This window comes from Chelonia mydas, chromosome 8, assembly GCF_015237465.2.
Source record: "Chelonia mydas isolate rCheMyd1 chromosome 8, rCheMyd1.pri.v2, whole genome shotgun sequence".
Taxonomy (NCBI): Eukaryota; Metazoa; Chordata; order Testudines; family Cheloniidae; genus Chelonia; species Chelonia mydas.
The window spans coordinates 62974025-62995462 of NC_057854.1; the positions used below are offsets into that span (position 1 = coordinate 62974025).

General features: G+C 41.3%; 1 protein-coding gene across 3 annotated transcripts in view; it reads left to right on the forward strand.

Annotated features, from left to right (window-relative positions):
- The window catches only part of CRB1 (crumbs cell polarity complex component 1), a 158830-nt gene that overhangs the window by 99026 nt on the left and 38366 nt on the right, over positions 1 to 21438 (forward strand). For all 3 annotated transcript variants that reach the window (XM_043521292.1, XM_037907881.2, XM_043521293.1), the window contains exons 6-10: positions 2523 to 3476; positions 7587 to 8137; positions 8510 to 8675; positions 13451 to 14357; positions 16449 to 16577. In XM_043521292.1, the coding sequence (XP_043377227.1) occupies positions 2523 to 3476; positions 7587 to 8137; positions 8510 to 8675; positions 13451 to 14357; positions 16449 to 16577 (2707 nt within the window). The remainder of the gene's footprint in view (positions 1 to 2522; positions 3477 to 7586; positions 8138 to 8509; positions 8676 to 13450; positions 14358 to 16448; positions 16578 to 21438) is intronic.

Consider the following 21438-nt stretch of genomic DNA (forward strand, 5'->3'; position numbering starts at 1 on the left):
TGCTGCTTTGTACCTTCTGTAGTCATTGACTCCTACACAAAATAAATACAAAGTGTGTGATTGCTACTATTCTGACTTCACACCCACTTCCCATGGGTATGAATGACTACACTAACTGCAAAAAGTGGAGAATCAGCCCTTTTTTGTGATACCTTTATGAGTGGCAGGAAGGATAAACTGGGAGGATAGACTCAATGATATATGTGCAGGGCTCAGACAGGTGAAATGGGGATACATAAGTACCTAGACAGACCATATGTTGTGCCATCTACTTTGCCAATTCACGCTATGAAAGGTGTAGTATGAAGGTCTGATCCATACATTGTTAAATGAATTCTGAAGACTCTGAGGGCATACAGCTCTTGGCATACTTAAGCACCCAGCTGATTCTACTGCTTCAATATTGCATACATTTTTAGCCCTGACACAAAAACCCAGTGACACCTAAAGGGCTACAAAAGCAGTGCATGATTGAGTTGTACATTGTACACTTGTGGACACTTCATTCGCTATGTTAAAGGCAGAAAAAGTGGGCTACATCAGGAAGATGATGTATTAAAACATCGGCTGAAGCATAGCAGCTCAATGGAACTTCACTTTTCATATAGTCAAATAACTTCTAGTATAGCAAAAAGCAGGGCAGGACAACAGCATATAGATTACTGTAAACTGGGTAAGGCAGATATTGTTCTGGCCCCCAGTCAATGAAGGTTTAGAAAGTGAACTTGACTTTAAGAAAGTCGGTCCCAATTATTCATATTTCTGTCAGGTGTCACTATACATTAATGTACAAATAGACATCTCATGATGGAATATTTATAAGCTAGCTGGGAAACAGAGAGACTACAGCAGTAATAGTCCATTGCCAAAACATAAGAGATAGTACTGGCTACATTTGATGATCTGAAGTTTCATCTGGAAACTTCACACCATAATTTGAGAATGATAAATGACAAGGGTCATTGCTAAGACAGGGGGCTAGCTTTGATAATGATTGAGTAAAGTGGACAGACACTGAATTAGTATGGCTGCTATTCCAAACTAATCAAAATAGTTTAACTTGTTCCTATAATTTCCCTTGAAGGACGTTTGTGTTTTGCTGTAGTAGGTCAATCTCTTTATAGGTTTACATTCAAAGACAGGTACAGTATGTGATAGCAAATTATCTTCAATGAAGGGAATAGTTTCTTATCATATGCTGTTAACTACACTACAGAGTTCTTATACAGTTTCTGGAGAGCCAACATAGACCCATCTAAGCCAATTTAATTTCAGTGGGAGATATTTGGGTTCAAACATTATTTTGGTTAATTACTTCATAATGATCATACGTTGAAATTATATTTCAACCAAAGAGCTCCAGACATTTCATTTCATTTTCTGGAATAAAAACTGGGGAGGAAAATGGAATCTCTGTGTTACAACGCATGTGAGTTTTCAACCAAAAATCCCACTGGGATCTTCTGCAGGCCTCCATGGGAGTGTAAATGGATTTCCCCTCTCCATTGCATATGTACTGGTCACTCTTGAATGATGTGGTTCCTGGCTGTTCTGCATGAGAAGGGAAACTGGGGGATATAGGCCCCATTTATTAAGTTTCAGATCTATGTGAGATATGTATTGTTAGCATCAGAGTGAATCTGTTGAAGGAAGGGAAAAGTCACTCCCGAAACGTGGTGAAGTGAGCACTGAATATCAGAATTAAGGGGTCACCCTGGAGAAAGCTGAATCTATAAAAGGAGGAGTGCGGACATGATTATAGGAAAGCTTTCTTCTATTTAAGGTACGTATATGGCCTCCATCACTGTAGTTTCTCAGCACTTCACAATCATTCATGTATTTATCCTCACAATACCCCTGTGAGGCTGGGAAGTGCCAGTATTCCATACCTTACAGATAGGAACAGAGTCACAGAGAGACTAAGCAGGTTGCCCTGGGTCACACAGGATGTTTGCTGCAGAGCTGGACTTAAACCAGGTTTCCCGCAGCCCAAGGTAGCGCTCTAACCATGGGACCATCTTTCCCCTCAACTGAATGAATGTAAATGAGAAAGAAGAACTTGCAGTCTCTGAGCTATGTATAATTTTATTATTCATACATATTAATGAACAGTTCTTGGCTTTTACCATGTGATAAAAAAATGTATTTTTCCAGAAGAATTGCCACTTTCACACCCACTCTGCCATGGAAAGCAATTTGTTGGATCACATCTTCTCTCAATTTGATTACACTGCCATTCAAGACAAATTTGTAGCTTGCTCTTTTCTTCATCACTTACTTACCACATGTACAGTGTATGTACAGAGCTTAGCACAAGGCCCTGACCCTGATTGGCACCACTATACACTACTGCAGTACAAAACAATAACAGCATCTATTCTCATTGCTGTCAACCACTGGGGACGTACCATCCCTTGATAAACAGATCCCCCCTGTAATTAGAGTTCATTTTATTAAATATCTAAAACAGTTTGAGAAAAACTGGCCTGCACTTATCCAATCAAATCTTCTTCTTTTTTTAGGTATTCACTGTGAAGAAGACATTAATGAATGTTACATGAACCCTTGCCAAAATGGTGGCACATGTGAGAATTTTCCTGGAAATTACACTTGTCATTGCCCATTTGGAGAGAAGGAGGGGATTTCTTTTGGTGGCAGGAACTGTACTGAGGTCCTCCTTGGCTGCAATAACCATCAATGCCAAAACAATGGTTTATGTATCCCACATTTAAAAAATGGCCACCATGGATCCAGCTGCATCTGCCCACCTGGGTATACTGGAACACACTGTGAAACAATAACCACCTTTTCTTTTGAGGGAAATGGTTTCCTGTGGGTGAACAGTGACATGACCGCTGTACAGGGATCTTTCTATAACATAAACCTGAGGTTTCAGACTGTGCAGCCTACAGCTTTCATATTTCACCGCGGGAAGAAAGATACATTTGTCACGTTGGAGTTACTGAACGGCTACTTACGCTTATTCGTGCAAGTCAATAACCAGCCACAGGTTCTTTTGCATATTTCACATAATGTCAGTGATGGAGAATGGCATTCTGTGGAGGTAACCTTAGCAAGAGCTGTTACCCTTAATCTGCTTGACAGCTCTTGTATAGAATCATGTGTCAATAAATCTACTGCTGCAATAGATAGTGATCAACTGACGCTTGCATTTCAGAGCATATTTTTGGGTGGTTTACGAGAGGGAAACATGAGCAGTGACTCTCCACCTAACATCTATAATATGCATTCTGCACCTTCATTTGTAGGCTGTCTTCAGGACATTGAAATAGACTTGAACATTATTACCCCTGAGAACATATCAAGTGAAACATCTTTAAATGTCAAATCAGGCTGTACGAAACAGGACAGGTGTGAAAACCACCCTTGTCAAAATAGGGGACGCTGCATCAACTTGTGGCTGAGTTATCAATGTGACTGCTACAGGCCCTACACAGGGCCAAACTGTTCAACAGGTAAGATAATGTTTTTGGCATTAGTGTATTAAACACCAGCTCAAAGCATAATCACAAATAACAAATCTGTTTATATCAGTGATGAAATGCCATGACCCTTAAGACCTCCGCTGCTTACTTTCAACTGATGAGAAAACACAAGAGGTTAGTAGAAGCACTTGTTCATTATTTTCTAGTTCTCTCTATAGGAAGCCTAAATTTCAATCAGGTAGAAAAGTCAAGCTAAATTGATGGGTTCTGCTCATCCAGTGCTTTAATTTTTTTTTTAGTTTTAATATGCCATTAAACTTTGGGAAACTCAGATTTGCTGTAGGTGTAGCACCCAGTGACCTAAAGGCTATGTCTACACTATAAGCTAGTGGTGTGATTCCCCTGCTCATGTACACATACTTGCCCTAGCTCTCATCCAGATAGAGTGAATATAAATAGCAGGGAAGCCACTGTAACACTGGTATCAACAGTGGAAGCACAGCTGAGCCAGGCTGACTACAAACCTCTCTGAAACTGGGCTAGCTAGCTTGATGACAGCTAGCGTGAGTACATGTCCATGACAGGGGAATCACATCACTAGCTTGTAATATAGACATAGCCTTAGGAGCTTAAGTCCTATTTTTAAAACTCACTTAGGTACTAGTGAGTCTCAGTATCTGTATGTAAAGCAGTACTCCTGTTTTTGAGGGTAAATGAAGAATGAATAAAACATTGAACAGATGAAAAAAATTAGACATTTAAAAAAAAATCATATCTGAGCTTTCACCGGCAGATTAAGCCTGACAGTCAATAGCATCATTTTACCAACCAACCTAGAGAGAATGAACGGCCTGAGGATTGGTAATCGGATCTTTGGTTAGCTGGTTGAAGTCCATCCCAGGGTAAGAGTTACCAATAACTGTTACCATCTGAGAGCTGCCTGGTTGCCTCTGTGAAATGAGTCAATTTCCCACTGGACATGCACCCACATCTCAAAAACCATTTAACTGGCATCCTTATGGGTAGAATCAGCAGAAAGGCCAAAACCTGAATAGGCCTTGAAATTGAATTACCCTCACTTTCCTCCACATTAGGGTTGCCAGTCCTCCAGGATTGTCCTGGAGTCTCCAGGAATTAACAATTAATTTTTAATTAAAGATTATGTCATGTGATGAAATCTCCAGGAATTCATCCAATCAAAGTTGGCAACCCTACTCCATGTGATCCTCCTCGTACGAGCTGAGGCAAATTGGAGGGACAATATGAGGTCCCTGTATTGCTGTCTGCTATGCTCTACCGGCTATGTGGATAAACAGAGTGCGCCATTCTCCAGGGTTGTAAATATAGCACCTTTCAGGAACACTTTGAACTGGACCCTCCCCTCCTTTCTCAGCAAAAGCCTATTGAGCTCAGACTGGGAGTTTTGTCTGAGGAAGGTGTGCAGGATTTGGCCCTGTATTCACACACAAATGCCCCCCACCCCTTGGTACAAATTACTAACTTTCTACTAACACATGATAATTTGGGGATGAAGAAAAGACAGTTTATTTTTTAAATCAGGCAGTCTGCAAAAAAATGAAGAGCATCAGCAGAGCCCTGGCTAGATTCAAAGGGCCAGATCCTCAGCTGGTGCAAGTTGGCATAGCTGCATTGAAGGCAATGAAGCTACACTGATTTATACCAGCTGAGGATCTGGTCCCAGGGGGTTATTGGATGTATTTCACCAGAAAGCTGCATCTTGAAGTCCCTTTCAAAATGTTTAAATATTATATCATTTCATGTGCTGTATTTAATAGTTATTGATACCTTATTTCTTTTTTGTTTTTAATGTAAAATGATAAAGTCTGAGAGGTAATTCTAACAGACTGCTTTGAACTCCAGCTGTAATTTATCCAAAGGTTTGAAAAGCAACTTTGGAGTGTAGGAGAACATCTGGTAAATATGTTTGACTCTTTATATGAAGTGAAATGAAAACCATTCAGGGCCGGGAGAGGCTTATTCTTGCATTAGAACTGTTGAGAATGATTAAAAAGTATTTGGTATTTTTTTCTGCTAACCACAATATTCCTTGCAAATCATACCACCATGCCACTTTGATACATGGATGTTAGATATATGCAGGACTTAAAACACTATGGCATTAGGGAGGAGGGGACTTGTGGCGAGGGATAACATAAGAAATGCTGGTGTCCTTTTGAAGAAAAGTTGCTGCCAAGGATTTAATTGACGTGAGGCAATATTTTCACTACATATACAAAATAACAAACAGATGTTGACTTATTTTGATCAGCATCCAGATGTAGAGACACAAGAGGTTAATATTGACCAAGGGGATGCTAAGTGTCCCATCAAACCCAAGATCAGATTCAGTATTTTTTGTGTGTGTGTGTGGCAAAGTAATAGAAAAATTTCAAGTACAGTAATACCTTTTTCTAAGACTCACCCTTCCTTCTGAGGTTGCAAGGCTCCTATGCTCCAGCTCCTCATTAGAAATGCTTGCTTTTTTCACATGGAAAATGCTTAGTTCTCAAGGACTGCCTTCTAGAGAGGGTGCACTCTACAATGCTCTCATGCCTCAAAACACCCATTCCAGCAAAAGGGAAGATTTATTTCTACATGTCATGGTTTTAACAAGCAGATAAAGAAAGAAACGTGGATAATCTCTTTCATAAAATTAAAATATTTCATACGTAGTTATTTATGAAATTGTCTATTCAGGAGCAAGTCGGGGATTTATTCCCCTTACTAAATAATATTACTGTGGCACATAGTAACACCCTGGTTGTTAAAGGACTGTTAGGGTTTCCACAGTCAATCCCCTATTTTCATTGGTTTTATAACCAAGTCATAAAAAAAGTCGTGCTGCAGGCAGAAACTTGACATATGAGTTTTACTGCACAAAAGAGGACTCTGACTCTTTAGTTACAGGAGCGATTTCTTTCTTTAAACCAGGTTGACACTTTTTATGCATTTGACATGCTAAAAAAAAAAAATAGCTCTTGAAAGTGTTTAGGCAGAAAGCCTACAATATGGAGAACAAGATTTTGAAACTTAAAACATAAAATGAATAGAAATACTGTGGTTCAAAAAGCTGATGCATCAGAATAAATAGTTTCATTACAGTGGTTTGGGAGATATGTTTTCTGTTCTTAATTAAAAATCCCTAGCTTCATTATGGACAATAGAGAGTGACAGAAAGAGAGGAGTTCTGGTTTAATCATCTTAACTGATAAACACAAAATTTTTAAAAAGTGTCTTGGATTCTAGATCATTTGCCTACCCCGGTGGTACAGCAGTGTCATGTGTTGGCAGAGACTGATCATATATAGAAATGACAATTTGGGAGCCAGATTCACTGATGGATCTAGGCTGATGCAGATCAGCATAGGTGTAATCTGCCAAGGGAATAAAGGGCTATCACAGCTCCAGAGTGGGTGGTGATGTGTAGAAACCAAAGAGAAAATAAGAGCATGTGCTAAATCAGCATATGCTCTTATCAGCCTCTTTGTGTGGAGACCTAGTCCTGATTTAACATTGTCCACTTTCCTTGATGGGAATGTTTAGGGAGTATATGTAGGGGAAACACTTCCCGCCCTCCCTGAGGATAAATCCCTAATGGTGCATAGGGGTCCACTTGGAATGGGTTACACTTCCCTACACCAGCAGTAGTGCATATGGTCTTGGGGTGAAATCCTACCCCCGCTGAAGTCAATCACAAAACTTCTATTAACTTCAGTGGTGCCAGGATTGTACCCTTGGTCTTTAGGGGATGATAACAGTTAGGTTGGGCTCAAAATACACCCTTCTCATGACCAGTACAAATAACTGTGCTGGAGTCTGCCCTGAGAAACCATTTGGATACACATCCTCACAAGATGTACAGAAGCTGCAAAAGGGGAAGAATGTGGTGTAATAATGTACCTTATAGCACCAAAATAAAGCCTAACCCTGCTCCCATTGAAGCCAATGTGAGTTTTCCCATGGAAGCCACTCAGACCAGAATCAAATCCTTATTTTGTCCTTAAATGCTAGCAAGTGCCTCTCTTTATTAGTGGTAGATGTTTGATCATTGTGCTGCCTGCATTAGTTAATTAGTCTTAAACTATTTTATTTTCTCTCTCTTTCCCCCCTCATTTCAAGAGTACATGCCAGGCCGATTTGGACGTGAGGACTCCTCCGGGTATGCTGCTTTTTCTGTTGATGCTGGTCAGAACGAAAACTTGACTATATCAATGTTTGTCCGAACACGGAAGTCTTCTGGCTTGTTACTAGCTGTGAGGAACAGTACATCTCTGTATATAAGGATCTGGTTGGAAGATGGGAAACTAGTCATGTTAGCCTCAAATTCCACCAAATTGTTCGGCACATGGACTGTGAGTGATGGAAATTTTTACTTAATATCATTAAAAATACAGCCAAATAAGGCTGAATTGTTCCAGTCATCTCTACAGCTAGGCTACATTTCTACTCCAATACTAACAGTCCAAAGTAGGGATATTCTCTATATTGGAGGACTACCAGACAAACAAGAAACTGATATAAATGGTGGGTATTTTAAAGGCTGTATCCAAGATTTAAGACTGAATAACCAACAACTGGAATTCTTCCCCATTACCACATCACTGTATTCTGTCATCAACCGAACACTGATCAACGTGACCCAGGGCTGTACTGGTGACAATCTTTGCAAGGTGAGGATGCCATTTCTCAAAGCATGTTTCCATGTTTAGAGCAAGGACTCCTCTTTTGGCCCATGAATGTTCCCATGCAATATGTGACAGTAATGACATCTTAAACAAATAAACATGCTGGTAAGAGCAGATTTTGCTGAATAGTGCTGAACATCGTGGGCATCAGCAGCGAAATATATGGGGGTTATGAAAGGTGAGGTAAGGATAACCATTTACTAAACCTGCTATCCATGCATGGAACCTGTAAGGCTTTATAGCTTTCAATCCAAAGTAAACACAATTCCGTTTTATCCCAAGCAATCCTGCCTTCCCTTGTGTGGGACTCCACTGCCACTTGCTAACACTTTGATTGTCTCTACTCTTTCCATTTAGTCCAACCCTTGCCACAATGGCGGCATTTGCTATTCTATCTGGGACGACTTCACTTGCACATGCCCCCCAAACACAGCAGGGAAAGCTTGCGAGGAAGTTAAGTGGTGTGAGCTCAGCCCTTGTCCTCATGAAGCACAGTGCCAGCTGGTACACCAAGGATTTGAATGTAGGTACATTTCTATCATCCCTATAACCTTTGGGAAACTGAAACAACTTCAGATAACGTTGATTTTCATGACCTGTTCAATTAAATCAAGCATTCCAATTCTCATACAACCCAGCTGAATTTTGTTTGTTGTTAATGATGATAATAATAAAATAATAAATAATAGAATCTTGATCACTGCTATTAAAAGTATTATGAATGGAATAATGGGATACTAAAATTCAAGTTTCAGCCGTCATCTGTGGCTGACCACAAATTAAGATCCATTTAATCTTGGGCCTCTTTTTTAAAATTACCCTTCCATTTTGAAAGCAATGGAGTGAGGATTCAGATAATATTGCCTGCAGGGGCTTTACTCTTCAGTTAATCAATGCATCTACTTGGCATGTTTATAAAATAGACCACTTTGTTCCATCAGAGCACCACTGCAAGGAGATAAGAGGATTAATCTTAAGATGTTCTCCCTCCTCCGGAAAGACATGCCAGATGACATACTCCTGCACACTGCTTTATTCCATTTTCTTAAAGTGAAGGATCTTTAAAAGCTATCTTAAGCATCCTAACACTAGCAATGCATTTGAAAGATAGTCATTTCATCTGGTATCTTAATAAAGAGCATGAGAATTCCAAGCAGCTTGTTCATTTGAAAATTAATGACCGCTACTTATCATAAGAACATTTGCCAATGTGTTGGATATCGCTTTTCTATTTCCCCTCCCTTGAAATAGCGTGGAATTTAAAAAGCACGCTGAGATTTTGTTATGGTGTTTTCCAAAAAGCATCCTTTTTTCTCCAAAAATATCCCCATGCTGCTGTGAAGCAGGATTACTGTACACAAAGTGCAATGGAAGCAGTTAGAATAGCTGACTCCTAGGAACAGAAGAGTTGGTCAGCAAAAGATTTCTAGCATAGACGAAACGGAGCACCCTGCAAATAGATCCATATGATGCAGGTTATTGTTGAGACAGGAAAAAGAGGTCAGTCAGAGTGAGTATTAAAACACATTTATATTTTAAAATACATAGTTATATTTATAACCTAAATAACATATTACACATTCTCTTTGATTATAAAAATCTAATAGGTGATATCTTATCAACAATTTTAGCTGATTATAGTGGAGTATAAACATATGGATGGGAAGTAATTGCACTGTTTCCTTTTGCTAAAAAACAACGCAATCTACATCTTTAGCAGTCTTTAACTTTAGATCTCAGTGTTCTTTTATGTGGCAATGGTAAGGGGTTGCCATAATGGACATTCATAAACTCCTGGGAGACAGATATGTTATGTATCTTTAATTATCTCTTTGTTTCCATGCATTAGTTTCCAAACTTCTATGTAGACAGACATAATAATATTCCCCTAAACTCACAGACAATAGAACTGAATTGGTTTGTTGTTATTATTGTTTATTATTAGTACTGAGGTGTGTAACAAGGGCCTCCACTCACCGCTAGGGTGATGCCTCCTTCTGGCCACTCTGGGGATTAGTTCGCGAGGTCAACGCCCCTCCCAGTGGTTACACGCCATCGTTCCATCTCTCTCTCTGATCTGCAGCCCCTCTCTTCCTCCAGGAACTGCAGCATCTTCTTTGTGACTTGGCCCTTTGGCTAGGTCACTCAGCGTTCCACCCTTCCGAGGTATAGTCCGTCAAGTCTCTACAACACGCAACCAAGGTCTGTTCAGTCCCCAACTTTGCTGCTTACTCCCTGGGCTGCTTCCTACTCTGGCACTACCCACTTCTTTGGTGTTTGCCGGCCTCTCTTCTCCCTCATCTTAGTGAGCAACTGTGTGCTACTTGTATCTATAGCCCCCAAACACACCTCCCTTCTGCCAGGGAGTGACTGCAGACTACCTCCCCACAGCTGCCTTCCTGCTATCAGCTCCCTGGCTTTATAGAAGACCTGCCTGTTCCTGCACAGGTGAGCATCCCCTAATTAGGGCTTTCCTCTCGGCCTTCAGCCTAATAAGTTAACTGGCCCATCTGGCGTGCATTAACCCCTTCAGGGCAAGTGTGGGGTGGACACCTAGAAGCCCCAATCAGCAACTGGGGTCCAGCTGTGATAGGTGCTATACACACATATAATAATTTCAGATCCTGCACTAAAAAGCTTGCATTGTAGGTCTATGATGAAACACAACAGGTAGGTACAATAAGTAGATGTGGGAGGCACAAGGTAAGAGACAGATAATTATGATCACTGTCACAAACAGGAGTAACAGCACACTAGCCAGCTAGTCATTGCCAAGTGCTTAATAATGTCCACACAAGAGTGTTTTAAGTTTTTGATTTAAAAAATCTTAGTTGGTTCTCTCTCTGAGAACTGAAGTAAACTTTGAAAATACATACATTACAAACACTGATGTTTCCAAATGCCATAAGTTATGCTGGGAAAACTGTTTCTATTCACGTTCCCATTTTATGAGGCACAAGAGTTGGTATGCCAAGAGACATAATGGTACATCCATTGCCTTAGCATTTAGAGTACACAGCCATAAGACAATGTGATCATTCACAGTGCTTAGTGTCTATATCTCCATTCCCAAACTATTTCAAATAAACTTATTTTCTAGTATTTACAGTAAAGTGAAGGGCAGATTCTTTTCTTGTGAGGTTTCCCATTAATAATCCCTTATTGGTAATCCCAAGGGTTATTTCAGCCAAAATTTGCCACAATTGGGAAAGAATGCCCACAGATATCCTAGCAATCTGCTTTATCTGACCACCATAGCTCTCACAAACCCTAACACCCATACAGATTTGAACTGAAGCATGAATAGGAGACATTTCCTTCTCTCTCCCCTCCCCCTATATCAGAGGTGGGCAAACTACGGCCAGCGGGCCACATCCGGCCACAGGACCATCCCGCCGGCCCCTGAGCCCCTGGCCAGGGAGGCTAGTCCCCATCCTCTCCCCCGCTATCCCCTCTCTCCTGGAGTGATGCTGCCGTGTGGGCAGTGCGGCTTGCGCCCACCCACCTCCCAGGCTTTCCAATAAGCCTGTCCTGCCGCTCTGAGCCTCATGGTAAGGGGGCAGGAGGTCCCGGGGGCAGTTAGAGGACAGGGGGCGGTCGGATGGGGCCGAGGTTCAGGGAGGGGGGTGGTCAGGAGACAGGGAGGGGGGTTGGATGGGGAGGGTTCTGGGGGGGCAGTTAGGGATGGAGGTCCCGGGAGGGCGCGGTCAGGGGACAAGAAGTGGGTTGGGGGTCCTGGAGGGCCTGTCAGGGGGCAGGCATGTGGATAGGGGTCGGGGCAGTCAGGGGACAGGGAGCAGGGGGGGCTGGATAGGGGGTTGGGTCCCAGGGGGATGGTTAGGGGTGAGGGGCCCCGGGAGGGGGTAGTCAGGGGACAAAGAGCAGGGAGGGGTTGGATGGGTCGGAGGTTCTGAGGGGGGCAGTCAGGGGGCAGGAAGTGAGAGGGGGCCAGGCAGTTTGCGGTGGCACAGCCTTCCTTACCCAGCCCTCCATACCGTTTCGTAACCCCGATGTGGCCTTTGGGCCAAAAAGTTTGCCCACCCCTATCCTATATAATAGCACACATCCTGAAAAAGCCTGGAATGCACATTTAAATCTGACTGTTTTTGTCTATTAAAATGGACAAAATGCCAATGAAAAATGTCAAATATATGTGTAAAGATCAGATTATCAGGCCCTAAAAATGGACACAATTCTGTTCACTAAACTACACTCACAGCCCTATGCTATATTCCCCTCCAAGTTCCATCAGTGCAGCATCACTGAAGTCAGTGGAAATATGCCAGTGTGAAATTGAGGGAACATCAACATCATGGGCCTGAATCTCCTTACATTAGTTTTACACTGGTTGTAACTCCACTGACTTTACTGGAATATTCCTGATTTGTGACAGTGACTCAGGATCAAAAGTTGTTGCTTTATATAATCATAATCATCCTAAATTGGTAAACCCCCTAAAGATACTTTTTCACAAAGGAGAGAAATGGAAGTGGGAGGGCTTCTATTTTTTCTGCAGTTCTGGAACTACTGGGTGTTTACAAAGATTGTAAATTCAGGCAAGTATCAACAACACATGAACTAATTATTAGACATTCTTTGTAATTCCTACCATTGGCTAATACACCTATTTACCATCTTGGAAAAAACAACACATAAATTAACACCAGCCACTGCAGTTCTATTCAGCCTGAATTTCACAAACCTTTACAAAGTTATTTCCCCAGCTCAACAGCTGGTGTAAATCATCCTAGCTCCATTGATTTCAGGAGAATTATGCTGATTTTCACCAGCTGAGGATTGGGCCTTTGTTATTGTTTATTCATTAAGTGTGGCACGAGACAAAGAAATAGGGCTTGATTCTGATCTCAAATGCATTCATTTTATACTAGTGTTTCTCTACCGCCTTCCAGGGAGTTACTCCTGATTTGCACAGCCTTACATGAGATCAGAATCAGGGTCACAGTTGCAGCCTAAGAGAGAGTGAGAGTTTAGACAAAAACACTTAGGATGCCCCAGAGGTTACAACATTTAGGGCTAGATCCTCAGCTGATGAAAATCAGCATAGCTCACTGACTTCAGTGGAGACAGGGATTGGCATCTGACTCTTATTTTTTAAAATGAGAAGCCAAGAGGCGTAATATTGACACTGATTAGAATTTGCACGCTTCATGGAACAAAGTGGAAAGATTGAAATTACAAGAGGCAGGCAGCCTGGCACAGTGGAGTAGGGAAAATGTTGCACAGGTATCAGTCGTAAATTGGCCTGCTTTCTCAAAGGATATTATTATCTTTGCACAGGTGTTGCCAATGCAGTGTTTAGCGGCAGAAGCAGTGCAATATTTTACAGAACCAATGGGAAGATACGGAGAGACCTCACCAACATTGTCTTTGGCTTTCGGACTAGGGACGCTGATGTGATACTGCTGTATGCTGAGAAGGAGCCAGAGTTCATTACCATTCGCATTCAGAACACCAGGCTAGTGTTTCAGCTGCAAAGCGGCAACGGCTTTTACGTGCTGACCCTAGCTAGTTCACAGCCCGTGAACGATGGGAAATGGCACCAAGTGATTCTCTCGATGACAGAACCCCTATCCCAGTCATCTAGATGGCACATTGATATAGATGATAAAAAAGACACTGCAACGAGTACAGTCGCCACAGGAAGCCTCAACTTCCTAAGAGAAGAAATAGATATTTATGTTGCCGACAAAGCTTTTGACAATCTGGATGGCCTAAGGGGATGCATGAGCACTATAGAAATCAGCGGCATTTATCTCTCGTACATTGAAAATTATGACGGTCACACAAAAAAACCTCAAGAAGAGCAATTCCTCAAAATATCTGCAAATTCTGTTGTTACTGGCTGTTTGCAATTGGATGCCTGCAGCTCTGATCCCTGTATGCACGATGGGATATGTGAAGACTTATATAGTTACTATCGTTGTACGTGTCCCAAGGGATGGACTGGCATGCACTGTGAAACCAGCATTGATGAATGCTTTTCAAACCCCTGCATTCATGGAAACTGCTTGGATAGAATCGCATCCTACGAGTGCAGATGTGACCCTGGTTATACTGGGGTAAACTGTGAAGAGGACATAGACAACTGCCGTGGTCACCTGTGTGCAAATGGGGCAACTTGCATAGATGGAGTTAACACTTATTCCTGCCTGTGTGCTGGTAACTTCACTGGAAAATTTTGCAGGTATTATAAATAAGAAAGCTTCAGAAGCTAAAAGAAAAGGAGTACTTGTGGCACCTTAGAAAGCTTATGCTCAAATAAATTTGTTAGTCTCTAAGTTGCCACAAGTACTCCTTTTCTTTTTGCGAATACAGACTAACACGGCTGCTACTCTGAAACCTGTCAGAAGCTAAAGAAACTCCTGCCATCGGAGCTCACCTCTCAGATGTTTTCCAAGTTGTTTAAATTAAACTGAGAAAAAATCAACCCCTACATCAATCCTACATTAATACTTAGGCCACGCTTACGTAGTGCCACAGTATAGATGCAAAGAAAGGGTTTTTCTGTCACTGTAGGTACTCGACCTCCCCTAGTGGTGGTAACTAGGTCAACAGAAGCATTGTGCTGTTGACCTGCTGTTGGCCGAATCTACACCAGCGATTACGAAGGCATAGCTACAGCACTCAGGGATGGGAATTGTTCACACCTCTGAGCACCATAGTTATGTCAACCTAAATTTAAGTAGAACAGGACTTAGGTTTTCCCTGCAGAATTATTACCCCACAGACATTCACATTTCAAAGGAATCTAGGGAAACTGTGCAGATCTTGTATTCTGTTGGATCACCAATATAATGTGTACACATTGTTTTATTCAGGTAAATCCAAATAACATGTACTTTGCATTTGTCTTTGGGTAAAATTTTCAAAAGCATCCAAGTTACTTAGGAACTTTGGCTCCTAATTCACATCATTTTGTTTGTCTGTTGGTTGAAAAGGCTCTTTTAGTGTCTCTGGAAGCCATTTACGGGGCCAAAATAATAGGAAATTGCTTTCCTCACAGAACTTCCACCATCCAGAATTGAAATGTAATGAGGAGACCAGAGACGGCTTTATTTCAGCCCCATACATGGCTCCTTGAGATGATAGAAACTGACTGCAGTGGGAGTTTTGCCTGAGTAAGGACTTGCAGGATTAGTCCAATAAACTTGAAGACAAATAAAATACTGGGTCCCTTTTGTTCTTAATTGGTACAGAGACTGGACCATAAGGAATTATAGTCCATTGTCTTCCATGGAGTTACACTGATTTACACCAGCTGAGGATCTGACCCTCTAATTTCATTTAAAACTCAAACAAACTTGAAAACAATATATTTTGAGCCATTACCAAATTTTGTTTTTGCATTTGACTTACTATGTCCTATACACAGATTCTTTCAGATAAAGTGCTAAATTATATTGCTACCAAATAGCTCCAAGACACTTACCTAAAGGAAGGATTTGGCCCATTGTTTGCCTCAGAGTGAATTATTAAATTGGTATTACTGGAGCTTGGGAAAGCCAGTTGAACTGATGTGAAATTATGTTTTTGAGATTCACTGTTGCTTGGTATCACACTTCAGTTGCTTGGTATCACACTTTCCTTCCTTTGTAGACACCCCCTTTAGTAACTGAATTTCACTCAGCAGCAAAGATAACAAGTATGTCAGATAGCAATTGAATAGATGCATACAGGTCTGGAGCGTTGTTCCCTGCAAGAAAACTGTGCAGACCGTAGAAGATGTCTGTCTACATGCTGTGCATCCTTCTAGAGATTCACAGCTGTGTGCTGATTTACAGCCAGATTGTGCCACCCTTACTCACATTGAATAGTACCTTACCCAAGGAGCCACTGAAGCTGATAGGCACCTTTGTGAAGTAAAGTACAGCTTACTGTGAGCCCAATGACAGGTTTCAGAGTAGCAGCCGTGTTAGTCTGTATCCGCAGAAAGAACAGGAGTACTTGTGGCACCTTAGAGACTAACCAATTTATTTGACATGTTCCATTCTATGCATGCGATGAAGTGGGCTGTAGCCCACAAAAGCTTATGCTCAAATAAATTTGTTAGTCTCTAAGGTGCCACAAGTACTCCTGTTGTTTTTGTGAGCCCAATGCTATTAGAATTTGACCCTTATTAAAGCAATTCATCTGTAAAACAGAAAACCTAAACGCATTCAACTGAAACAGACTAGCATTTTAATATGGTGTTAAATAAATGAATGAGGGAAAATTAGATTTTACCTGAAATAAATAAAGAGATATTAATTGCTGCTGTTGCCTCTTATTCATCTAGGCACATCAGGCTTCCTTTTTCCGTCTGTGGGAATGAGAAGAGAAATCTCACTTGTTACAACTATGGCAACTGTACTGAGCTCAAAGGCGAGTTGAGATGTATGTGCCTGCCAGGCTTTAGTGGAGAACGGTGAGACACTTCAGAACTTTATGTGCACTTTCCCTCAGCAGGTTATTGTAGGAATATTGGATTGTCTTTTTACAACTTGAGTTCCAGAATGGCTCCTTTTTGGATATCCAAAATTAGTGATTGAAATGGTACCTCGCCTGCTGCAGACTTCCTGCAGCAATGAGACACAGTTCTGTCTATTCAAAATGAGCTAGAGTTAGAACTGGGCAAAATGTTTTTGATTCATGTTATTTGCAAAAAAAACAACAACAAAAAACAGTTTCAGGTCAACTGAAATTATTTTTGAATTCAGGTCAAATTTGCCAAATAGTTTGGCTGGAGATTTAAAATAAAAAGTTTGGAAAAGTCTAAACATGTTGTTTTGATATTGTTAAAATGAAACATTCCAATTTTTCATTTTGAAACAACGAACGTTTCATTTTGAAATTTGCCTATATTTTATTTTTTTTAAAGTGTTAAAAAACTCAAAAAAGAAACAAAATGTTTTGTGTTGAACAAAAGAGTGTGGTTGAACCAAAACAATTTTTTCCCAATATTTTGGTTCAGCCAGCAAACCAAAAATCAGTTATTTGCCAAGCTTAATCCTCTCTTTGCCAAATATGACTTCCAGGGTTTAACAGCATGAGAATCTGATTTCTACAAAAGTCAATAGTCAATGGGTCAAATTCATCCCTAGTGTAACTCCAATTACTTCAATTACAGATGAATTTGACCCAAGATGCTTTTTTTCTTAAATGACATTCTACTGATCCCATCTCCCTCTGCGTACAAATATTCCTGGCTTTATGTCGGTTTCCAACACAACAAAATAGAACAATATAATTATTTTATCTCTCTGTGTATAGACACTTAAACACACAAATCCTCATATAATACACAAATAGACAGACATAAAACTAATGGTTTCATTTTAACTGACATCCAATGGAAATACAAGAAGTGTACTCTCACAGGGGAAGTGTTGTGCACAGAACACCCACTCATATTGTATCTTGCCAGTTTAGAATCAAATTCTAAAACAATTATAAAAACAAAATTGGTTAACTTCTTTTATATATATACACTATAGAGCAGCTCTTAGCACAAGAACCCACCAACTTCACTCGTGACTAAATTTGTAGTGGATGGTGTACACCTCCGCAACTCATATTTATTGTCTATTATATTATTCCCAATTCTCTATATTTTCCTCAGTCAAGACTGGGGGCCCATTGTTCTAGGTGCTGTACAAACAGAGGAAGACATGGCCCTGACACCCATAGGTTATCCCGAGGTTTGTTCAGAAGCATTCAGCTGATAGCAAGAGAGGAAATACAGTACAAAGAAGGTAGAAAATATAAAACAAATGGTTTTGCTCTCTCTCTCTCTCAGCACAATGAAAATTAAATCAATGGTATAGAAAGTCCAAAGGCCCAGTGGGCCTGCAATATGTAGCCTTAGCACATTCAGAAAATCTTTCAAGAAAAGGTTTCTCCCTCTCTCTCTTTAACGCCCACTGACTTTGTGGAATCACTGCAGTAAGTCATAAATGATGGATGAAATAAAAAATTGTGGCCCACCCAGTACAGAGTGCACTTGGCAATTGCTGCTGTGCTGTAATATTTAATTCAGGCATCCAGAAAGGCCCCCTGCCAACCCCAGAAGATTTGGAGAAGAAAAACCGTCTCAACCACTTTTTTGGTGTGTATTTATCTTGGAGCTTCAGGGTAGGAGGAAAGTGTTTTTTCCTTCTTCCTTTCACTCTTAGGCATCTTGCTAACTAAAGCTTTGGAAATAAGAGTCCTTCTTTATATCCACACCCACTGGCTGGCAATAACCTCTATTTTATTGTTCCCAAGGTCCTACTACTGAGTGGTGATCCAATACTGAGCATACTGCATGGTAACATACCACTGCAATGAGACATTCTACACTTTATTCTCTTTTTTAAATCCTAAATAGCCACTATATTTATTCTCCTTTTTTCCGGGTTGCCAAAATGTTGTAAGGTAAACTAGCAGTGTCTTTCTCTTTGAAGACCTTTAGTAAACTAAATCAGACAGAACACACACAAGATTTATTTTACCAGAACAAATGCAAACTATTTCACATAATGGGATATTAAAAAATACACCATCTCCATGATTGATTGGACTGATATTACAGATATTTTCCTTTAAAAGTATAACTAATCTCTAAGAAAGGGTTTGATCTACAACCTATGAAAATCAGTGGGTGTCTTTCCACAGAATGCAATGAACTTTGTGTGAGGACCAAAAGAAAGAATTTGATAGTTGTTAGAGATGGACAAGTTATTCCTCAGTAGAGTTGGTCAAACTGTTTATTGCAAAGAAATTATTCACTGAATTTAGGCTGGGATTTTCAACTTGACTAAGGGACTTATGTTTCCAGCTTCCACTGCTATGGCTCTTTTTCCTGTATGTGAACCAATCTTGATTTATTTTTGTATGTATGAATTCATTTGTATTCGTAAGTATTTGCCAACTAGTTTGATGAACAATTTTTGTTTCAGATTTTTGAGGATTGTAATTGATCCACTAAGTAAGATAGTATTTTTTCTGTTCCTGATTGGTGAATGTAGAAAATTCAAATATGACTGTTTGATATGAAAACCAGCCCTTCCCCAAAAGCTTATGCAAACAAACTTGTTGGCATGAATGTTTGCAGTTGGACATGACTTTGGTTAAACTGAACAGCTTTTAGTAATTTGGACGAAAATCCACACACTTACATTTTCAGGAACAGACCAGGTCTTCTAATCAGATGTTATTAAGGCTGGTTAATTGTCCTCACTAAAAATGGGGAAAATGTAGTCACAGCAAAAAATACTGAAGTCATAATTTTAGTTTTAAAAGTTAGTCCTGGCACACTCTTTTAATTAACAATAAATTGTTTTTTGTGGTGGTGTTGTAGCCATGTTGGTCCCAGGATATAAGAGAGACAAGACGGGTGAGGTAATATCGTTGATTGGGCCAACTTCTGTTGGTGATGGAGACAAGCTTTTGAGCTACACAGAGCTCTTCTCCAGGTCTGAGAAATATCACATCCACCATAATCTCCCCGCCACCAAGAGGACAGTCCCTGAAATCCAACCACCAAATAGTGATCAAATCCGCAGACAAAAGGGGCATTGTCATAGTCCTCAACTATGATGACTACACTGACAAGGCCAACTGACAACTGTTGAACACCACCTATTATAAAGAACTCAGAGACGACCCCATACCACAGTTTACCCAGAAATATATCATCAAATCCTTCCCCAAACAACTCCAAGAGAAACTCTACAACCTCATCCCCATGAACCAACCACAGGGACTGTCTACATCCTTTCTGAGATATACAAACAAAGGAACCCACAGCACTCATCATATCTGGCCACAACACTCTTACTGAAAAAATATCTCAACTCATGGAAGCCATCCTCAAACCATTCACCACCCAAAAGGCCAACTTCCACTCGGATACAGCCAACTTCCTCCAGAAACTCTGCAACATTAACAACCTTCCACAGAACACCATTCTTGCCACCATGGATGTCACTTCTCTCTAGACAAACATTCCTCACAATGGTGGCATCACTGCCTGCCTCAAATATTTACAAGATAATGAACAACCCTCAGATATCCACCCCAAACATATCGCCAAACTCATCCATTTCATCCTCACTCGTAACAGTTTTACATTTAACAACAACCACTTTGTCCAAACCCTGGGAACATCCCAATACACCAACCTCTTCATGGGCCACTTTGAAGAAGAATTTCTGGACAATGCACCATGAAATCTATGATATCCCTTGATGATCTTTTTATCTTTTGGACAGATGACCTAAACTCCCACATAGACTTCCACCACAGCTTCAACCACCAACCATCCATTAAACTCTCTCTAGAACACTCCCACACGAGCATCAACTTCCTGGATGCCATGATCAGCTTCAGCAATGGAACCCTACAGACAATTATATACAAGAAACCCATAGACCACCACACCTATCTTCACAGGTCCAGTAACCATCCCAAACACACCAAGAAATGTGTTATCTAAGCCATAGACTGGTGCCTCCCCATACTGGGAAGGGGGCACAATCTAAAGGGGAGGACACGTGACCTCCCCATGTGTCTCCTCCACACCCCTCCCCTGCTGGGGGCCTGCACACTCTCCCTGCCACCTTCCCACCCCAAGTTATCTGTGGGGGGAAGGGGCTCTGTCCTTCCACTGCGCTGGCTCCTCCCCCGGCACATTCAGCCGCCCTGCCTGCTGCTCTGTGCAGTGAAGCAGCTGCCTGAGAGAGATCCTGGTTGGGACAGGTGCCATGCATGCTGGGTAGTGGGAGAAATGGGGCTCTGGCTCACTCATCCCCTGTCCCCAGAAGCCAAGCCTGGGTGGGAGGCAACCCGCCGCTGCTGCAGGCAGCTACTGCGCTGCACCAGGCAGCTTCCCAGCAGCCAGAAGAGGCTCTGGCCCTGCCCCTTCTGTTCCCCACCTGGGCCAGCTGCTGAGGGGGCTCTTGACCCTGCCTGCTCCCCCCAGTGTGTCACCTCTGTCTGCAGCCAGGCTGTCAGATACCACAGAATATGCTCCAAGGAGAAAGCCAGGGATATAAACCTTACCACACTTAAAATTGCCTTCAGCAAACGAGGACATTCCACCAGAGAAGTAGGTCACATCCTGGATTGGGCTCCCCAAATACCCCAAGAGAACCTGCTTCTATATACAAATAAAATCCTGTACACCTCTAGTTGTCACCTACCACCCCACACTGGAACCCATATGGGGAATCATCAAACAGTTAGAACCCTTACTCCATGGGGACCACATCCTGAAAGAAATTTTACCTGAAGCCCCACTTCCGGCC